At 41.4% G+C, this 8,106-nt stretch overlaps 1 protein-coding gene and 1 non-coding gene across 2 annotated transcripts; one reads left to right on the top strand and one right to left on the bottom strand.

The window, feature by feature from the left end:
• The first annotated feature begins 379 nt into the window (after positions 1 to 379).
• Positions 380 to 451, top strand: trnaa-ugc (transfer RNA alanine (anticodon UGC)). The gene has a single exon. It is a non-coding gene; the product is annotated as a tRNA-Ala (tRNA).
• A 3,990-nt stretch (positions 452 to 4,441) lies between these two features.
• LOC139663757 (adenosine receptor A2a-like) lies at positions 4,442 to 5,785 on the bottom strand. Its single transcript, XM_071542485.1, has 2 exons — positions 5,213 to 5,785; positions 4,442 to 5,008 (listed from the first exon to the last, which is right to left on the bottom strand). The coding sequence occupies exons 1-2, from the start codon at positions 5,783 to 5,785 to the stop codon at positions 4,442 to 4,444; spliced, it is 1,140 nt and encodes a 379-aa protein (XP_071398586.1).
• Positions 5,786 to 8,106: the final 2,321 nt, after the last annotated feature.

Raw genomic sequence — 8,106 nt, 5'->3', positions numbered from 1 at the left:
TCCACATTAAAAAAAAAACACAGAAAATGTTTTGTTGATACCCCTTCAAAGAGAATTGTTGCCATGCAAAAGTTCAACTGGTGGGTCATCATGCACATTCCCCCATACAAACACATCAATACATACAGTACATACACACACACACACACACACACACGCACACACACACACGTGCACACACACAAACACACACCACAACACAGGGAGAGTGCAAGGGTTGAAAACGTGCAGGCTGAGGTCAACCTCAGATTACATAATTCAGTCTCAGCCAGGACAAAAATACCCTTCCCTTCTACCAGCTCCTTTTACAGGGTTGTTGAGGACTCGTTCAATTCATTGATACTATATGTTTGACTGTAACACTTCAATGTAAGCAGTAGGGGATGTAGCTCAGTGGTAGAGCGCATGCTTTGCATGTATGAGGCCCCGGGTTCAATCCCCGGCATCTCCACTCCTTTTTTTCAAGTCTGGTAACAATCTGGGATAAAACTGGTGGCGACTGAGATCGCCTTCAGTCTGCAACGACAAAAGTACAAAACAACGAACAAGGAAACAATTAAATATCCTATGCAAATTTTCCATGAAATCCCAGATCACTACAAATCCATTGAACTGGCATTTTCCATACTGATTCGAGTGCATGATCATTACAAAATAGTAATGGTCTACTGTAAAAGGCTAAAATCCGAAATAATTAGGGAAAATAATTTGGGGCTTATCAAGGCATTAATGAGCATGCATAACTGCCACCTCAAAAATAACTCTTATTTTTTTAACAATAGCTGTCAAGGATTATTTAGGATTTCCTAAATTTTTAATTTAATTTAATTTAATTTAATTTGCTTAATTTAAGTTGGCATGTTTGTTCTACTTCAGGTTTCATTGTTCATAACTGTTTGGTTTTGGTTTATTGATTCCTAGTGCTTAATTTTACATTTTATGTATTTAAGCAGTTGGGCCTTGAGTGTAGGTCTATTGGTAGTACTTGTATATTTCTATATCTATATCAATATATCTCAAAACAGAAAATAGCTTTTGGAAGGGCATAGTATCATTCAGTTACTTTTGGAGTCAGGTTTTTTTTTTGTTTCATCATATTTAGTTTGAGTTTTTTATTTCAGACTACTAATGTTTTTTCATCCATGATGATTTTATCCTTACTTTTAGTTTTAGTTAACCTTTGACCTGTCGAAACAACCCAGTCAGCAGTGAAGGGGTTTAGATCAGCAGTAAAGAACCCTGCAACCTCTCAACCTGCTGCCACAGCAAGGTAAGAGAAGCAGAGAGGGAGAAACCCCCGGGGCTGACGCTCTTTTTGGGTTATGAGTTAAGGTTACAAAGAGCAACTCACGTACTCCAATCCCTAACCTAGAAAAAATAAGGCTGCCATAGATCAATGTCGTCTCCTTTTAGCAAACTCAGTGGAGGCCTGTTGGACACACTATCTGCCATGAAACAAGACCACTCCAAGGGTCAGGCCCTCACATCTACTATTCAGGTGGCCATTACTGCTTAGCCCACATGTGGGTGAACATTACGACCTAAAAATCTTTTTTAAACACAAGAATCGTCTTTACATAACTGCCATAGATCCATTCCCCAGGTGTCACGTAATAAGCGCTCCTGGGGAAACATGTCGGTCATTCCTGTCTGATGCTCCAGTAACCAATGTACTTCACCTACAGGCTACATACTACTGTACACACAACTTTATAACCATGTAGAATGTGCCCCAGTTTCCAAAAACAGGAGTATTCAGGAAATCCCATTCATCTATACAGGTCGACTTCAATCAGCCATGAGAAGCTCCAAAGGTTAAATATCTGAAGTCCAAGCTGTAGACACATTGGACTACCCAGTTGAATTTGCACACATATCAGCACTGTATAAACATAGCTACACAAGCAATATATATATATATATATATATATTTATCATCGCTTAAAGACACTTCAAGTCCCTGAGAACACAAAATGGAACTATATGTATTTTGCCTGATGCTGTGTTGAACACACAGGACATATGACTTCATCAGAAATTGAATGTATCAAGAAGTCATTAATGTACTGTACTACTGAAACCATCAAGGGCAGGACGTTTTTTGCTGCTGATTCATCAGACACAATAGATAGATGTGGCTCTGTCACTCCCTCTTGGATTCCATTGAACATCGTTGACCTTTTCCAGCTGGGGCATGGCACAACACACACATTCCACAGTGTCTAGTCTCTTTAATTTAGCACGCGGTGACTGTGTGTGCACAGGCGTGTGCATGTGTGTGGTGTCATCAGGCTGTAGGAGTGGCATTCGTCAAGTCTTTGATGTCATTGCAATATATTTTTGACAGCTGTGTGAGTGCAAAGCCCTCTGAATGATTAAGGTTGATGACAATGTAAATGAATGTGAATTTTGACAATTATGACAACTTACTGTATATTCATACCATCACGATGATGCTGTATCTGAACAGTGTTTCAGTTCTGACTTAAAACCACTGACCTAGAAATGGCTTTTGTCATTATTGGTCTTTGATTGCCCTCTTGTGGTTTAACAACAGAATCATACCCCCAGTAGATCAGTTCCACAACTGAACACTGAGTGGCGCCACTTCATAATAGTTTGTTCCTTTCTTGGGCCAAAATTAATCTGTCAGAGCTGAGACAGTGAAGAGTAAATGACTCAGGAGTCTTGAAATAATAGACCAGTGCAAATAACAACAGATTAGGGATGACAGATTTTCTCAAAAATATGCATTTGACTGACAGGCTAATTTTGGATTCTTATCAGACTAGTTGGATCAAATCATTGAACTAAGAAAGCAGTGTATGACAGGAAGTGAAAGGTTTCATTCCAAAACACAATGTATCCATTTTGGGAAAATGTTGCTACCTGAAATTCAATAGTCAATATTTAAAAAACCCAGATGATTTAATCTCAAAAACAAATTCTATTTTGTAAGGAAATGTCCTAAGATATCTCATAGCTCAAATAATAACTCATCATGTGCTATATTTTAATGCTAGCAGTAATTTTGTAAGGGTGTGTAGTTTTCAAATGGTTGATGTCTTGGAATGAAAGTCTTCAAGTGGTCACCACAGGAGTGTTTATTTTCCTCAGAGCTAAAGCAACTGGCCTTCAGATGAACTTTACTGGTATCATACCAGACTTCAAAGCGAGGCTGCAGTGGGAGCATAGTGTCAGTGTCCTGTCCAGATAAGGTTAAAGCAGAGATGGACATCAGTTAAACCCCCCACCAGCACACACACACACACACACACACACACACACACACACACACACACACACACACACACACACACACATCTGGCCATCACTAATTCCTGTTACTTCCATCTCCATTAACATCTCCCTTCTCACAGAAGGGTTGTATAACCTTATCAAGTGTGTGTGTGTGTGTGTGTGTGTGTGTGTGTGTGTGGGTTCACACATGCTAGATGCTATATGTTAGACGCATGTGTGCATGGGTACTTGAGGTGATAGCAAATTGTACTGGAAGTGTAGTCTACTTTATTACTGTATATATTATATATATTAATATAATCTACAATAATTCTTCCAAGGTGGGCACAACAAACAAATATACAAAATGTAGCAAAGCCACAAAAATACTTTATTATACACAACAAATGAAGCAAAAAGACACATGATACTTAAAGTTTCCACAGTGTGTTTTGAGGTAATATAAGCTTTTCACCACCTCTATAAAAATAGGAAATGTTTCCTTTCCATCTGAGGTTGTGTTTGCTTATATGTAACTGTATCAGCCGTCCTGCCAAACGATTGTACAGCGCATCATGCAGCAGCAGATCTCCGACCCTCGCCCAAAAAACAAATATTAGATTGTGTTATTTATTATATGGCGGTGATAGATGAATAAAGATCACAGGTGCATTTGATCAAGTATTTATTGCACATATGTACACACACACACACATACAGATACGCATACGCACATACACAGAAACTCTCTCTTTTTCTTTCTTATTCTGGAATAAGAAAAAAAGAGAAAAAATAATAAGAAAAAAAGAAAACATGAACTGCATTTTTTTTCCCCAATTTCCCCGCAGGCTGAGTCATCTCAATCAGCTGAAATGTGAAGGAGGACAGATCCTCTCTCTGAAAGACAGAATGGATTATGGACGTCACAGCCTCAACGACCTTCAAACAAACAATCAACATGCTTCCGAAACCTAATGAATGGGGCCGCTTCTATGTAAGAGTAAAGAATTTCATTTGCTTGAACTATGTGGTTTATTTCAGCAAATTTTAACACTCTTATTTCAGATCTTATCAAAATGTTCCGAAAGCATTTATCCTCACATGGGATTGGTGATGCATTACCTGGTGCCAGACAATACTGTGGAACAACTCAATAGAGGGACTGGCGTTGTGTAGCACTAATGCCATCTGTCAGGGGATGTTATAGGTGCTGTTCTTGTAGTCCAACGTTCAGAGTCACAACTGGGCCGGAGGTCGGTACCTGCCTGAAGACCGCCACACATTGCCCTGGGTGATTCACCTGATTCAGCCTGGCGGTGGGGGTCCTAGTTGTGGCTGTGCCCCTCACCCCTCTTCTGGGCCGCCTCCATCCCAGGAAAAGCTCCTGCACTCTCAGACAGAAACGGCGGTCTCTGGCGCTGTAGATGAGCACGTTCCATGCGCTGCTGCAGGCCAGGATCCAGAAGGCGTAAAGGGAGAAGTGACACCAGCTAAAGCCCACGGCGTTCCCCACCAGCAGAACCGCTACTGGGGTCACCGAGGCGGACAGCAGGACGGTGAGGATCAGGATGGTTTTGGCAGCTCGGAGGTCGGAGAAGGTCGGGCCCCTGTGTAGGTGAGAGGCCGGGGTGCAGACGTTCTTGCGGTCGCGGCAGAAGCGGCGCACAGCAGAGAAAGTTAGCAGGTTCAGGAGAGAGGTGGCTCCCAGGACAGAGAAGTCAAAGGCAGGGAAGAGGAGCATAACGCTCCACCCTCCTGCTATGGTGCTCTGTTGAGATGGAAAGAGTGAAGAGAAAGAGAGATCAAGAGGTCATGGTATGTGGTTCACAGACAACTACAGATCACACAGCTTGAATACCGGGTAGATGAAAGGGAGGGATGAGTAAATTTATCAAAAAATGTGGTAGAAAAACAACAATAAGACATAGAATAAGACACTAACTTGGATGTGTGAATGTGATTTCCTCCCTGCATTAGAGATGACATAGTTGCACATCTTGCTGCAGCGACTGTACTCCAGAGTAATGTCTTCAATGAGGAGAAGTGGGGCAACAGCCAGGGTGAAACAGAAGAGCCAGGAGACGAGGATCAGAGCCATGGTCCTGCCCTTGGTCACCAGCACATTCTTATGCAGGGGCCTCAGAACCGTTATACTCCTCTCCACTGACAAGAGGAAGATGGTGAAGACAGAGACTAAGGTGCAACCAGCAAATATGAGGCCGACGAGAAAGCAAGTGCCGAACCCCTGCGGTTCCAGTTCTCTGGGCGAAGACCCAGAGACCAGTCCTCTTTGAGCTGCCAAGAGCGCTCGGATCTCATTGTAGACAGAGTAAGGGATGACCAGGACCCCCACAGCCAGGTCCGCAGTGGCCAAAGAGGCTTTGAGGTATCCTTGAGGACTCCTGAAGTGCTGGGAGCCAAGAAACACTGACAGGCTGACAACGTTGCCCAACGTTATGGCCAATGACAGAGCCAGCATGAAACAAATGCTCAGAATCTGACTTTTCTCAGTTGTGGGCAGGGAGTGAGTGCAGCTAGTATGCATTGTTTTGATGTCCTTGATAAGAAAGGTGGAAAAGTAAAGCCATTCAATAAGCAGAGACAGGGTCAACAGGTGAACAGTCGGTTGTCATGATGGTTGGTAAAATCCTCCCTGGTATGGCTTCAAATATCTGAAAGGATGCAGAAAGAGACTGGATGTAAATTCCAGTGGGCTGAATAGACGATTATAGAAAACAGAAACTAATGTTCAAGCTGCACTATGAAATACTCAACACTTTGGTAACAGCCTCAAATGAGCAAAAGCTTTATTTGCTGACAAAGAGTCCTGAGTGTCATATTGATATGGTGCACTTTTGTAATGCTCTAGCAAAATCATCCTATAGAGTTTGCATGTGTATTTCTGTGACTGTGATGCAGTCATGAATCTATCAAACTGTCTTTCACACATTTGTTCCCTACAGAATCTTATCAGAATATATGAGGCCAACAAATCGGAGAAGGTTACATTACCTGCTGCTCATTCACGCTGCCTCTTCTCCCATCGCTGCTGCATTTCATTCAATAGCAATCCGCAGCCTCTCCACTGTAAGACCTGGGTGTCACACACTCTCAAACACTCAAGCTAGTATTAAGCCTTGCCCAGCTTGTACACCTACTCTTTAAGGCAGAGAACTAGTGACTCACTGTCAATTCTTCTCACAATTTTTTTGTTCACAATAAAACAAGATTCATTTTCATGTTTCATGTTAGCGACCTAATTAGCTGCTTTCATGTGCAGTACTCAAAACTGTATGATAATACTCATAGAAATAAGGCTTAGGCTTCTTTGCATTCTAGCTTTATGTTTTTAAAAGATGCCATAGCAACCAAAGTCGGCTGCTCTTCAACTGAATCATATCCCTCTCAGGTGCTTACAGTATGCATTAGAGATGGCTCACTGATGCATATTCATTTGTCTATCACATCAGAAAAATAATGAAGTGAAATCAAGTGCAGCATCGAGTCTCCAGCAGTATATGTGGTGGTTCAAAGACTCAAAACAGTGGAGGATGGTTTAGATGTTGGAAAAAAAAGAACATATAAATATAAACACATGCAACACACACACACACATATCATTTCCAGAACTTGGCATCTAATTTTTCTGTAACGTAGGTTCATATTTTTTCTTTTACAGAAACAGTCTGATAAGTAGTTAGTAGTCTAGATTTCTTTCTTTTTAAGTTCTATGTTGCTTCTGCGTGTTTCACTAACTAAAAAAAACACGAAAAAATATAACACAAATGAACCTTAAGACTGCTAAATGTCATCAGATGACTGTATAGGAGGAGTGGTAAGTAGAGGTGAGTTACCAAGGAGGTGACAGGGTACAAATTGCCCATCCTCATTTGCATGCAGGTCTCCTCTCCATTCTCTTTCTTACGCAAATGCAGTGTCTCTTATGATGCTTTTTAGTGGCTTTGGTAGAGACAGACATGCCTGTGTAAGATAAACAGGCAGGCAGGTACACTTATGGGCAGACAGACAGACAGACAGACAGGTAGACAGACAGACGGACAGACGGACAGACAGACAGGTAGACAGACAGGTAGACAGACAGACAGACAGATGGACAGACAAGTAGCGCTGTACTAGGCTAGAAACATGTTGTGTCTCCTGTGAGATAATAGAGAACATCAGTATTTTTTTTTCCTTTTCGTGTTTATTCACAAAAATCAATATTCCCACTCTGAACAGCCCTTTCCACTTTGAAGCACAGCCTAGAGAATTCTATTTCTTATTCATTTTTAGATATTGAATCCAGACAGAAAGTTGAGGGGTGAGGGCAAATTTTTTAACAATATTGTTTCACAAGACATGTACATTAGACACAGCACAGAGGAGAAACCGAGGTGAACAGTTGGTAGAAACAAACAAATGCGAAAATGCGAATGACCCCAAATGTCTGCGTGGGTTTGTGTGAAACATTTTCAGACAAAATCTGCTCTGGTCACCCTGCTAGGGAAGATAATTAGAATTCTGAAATTAAAGAGATTCTGAGATTCTGAAATTAAAGTCAGAATTCTTAGTTCTGACTTTACACTCAGGATTCTGGGATTAATCAAATAAATGTTTTACATCTGGCCCTCATCCTCTTCCGTACCCTGCACACCACCCTGCTAAAAATCAAATATATTTTCCTGGAGTACTTGTTTACTGTATATTCAGGATGAATGGCATTTGCTATACATGCGTCACCTGTATGGGCAGTAGGTAGGGAAACCACAACCAGGCTGGCAATACATTCACAAGTGTCTTTAAGCAAGGCGCCACGCAAAAGAGATTTTCCCTGAAGTATCACTGAGTGTTTGTGTGTTTGTGTGT

The sequence above is a fragment of the Centroberyx affinis genome, unplaced genomic scaffold, assembly GCF_046629955.1.
Source record: "Centroberyx affinis isolate AG114_WGS23_722 - 3 ecotype Tasmania unplaced genomic scaffold, CSIRO-AGI_Caff_v1 ptg004114l_1, whole genome shotgun sequence".
Lineage (NCBI taxonomy): Eukaryota > Metazoa > Chordata > Actinopteri > Beryciformes > Berycidae > Centroberyx > Centroberyx affinis.
This window is presented reverse-complemented; position numbering and strand designations above follow the sequence as displayed.

Coding starts and splice junctions, on each gene's coding strand:
- LOC139663757 (XM_071542485.1), bottom strand. CDS start 5,785: ATGCATACTAGCTGCACTCACTCCCTGCCCACAACTGAGAAAAGTCAG. Junction 5,009..5,212: donor GCAACTATGTCATCTCTAAT/GCAGGGAGGAAA, acceptor CCATCTCAACAG/AGCACCATAGCAGGAGGGTG.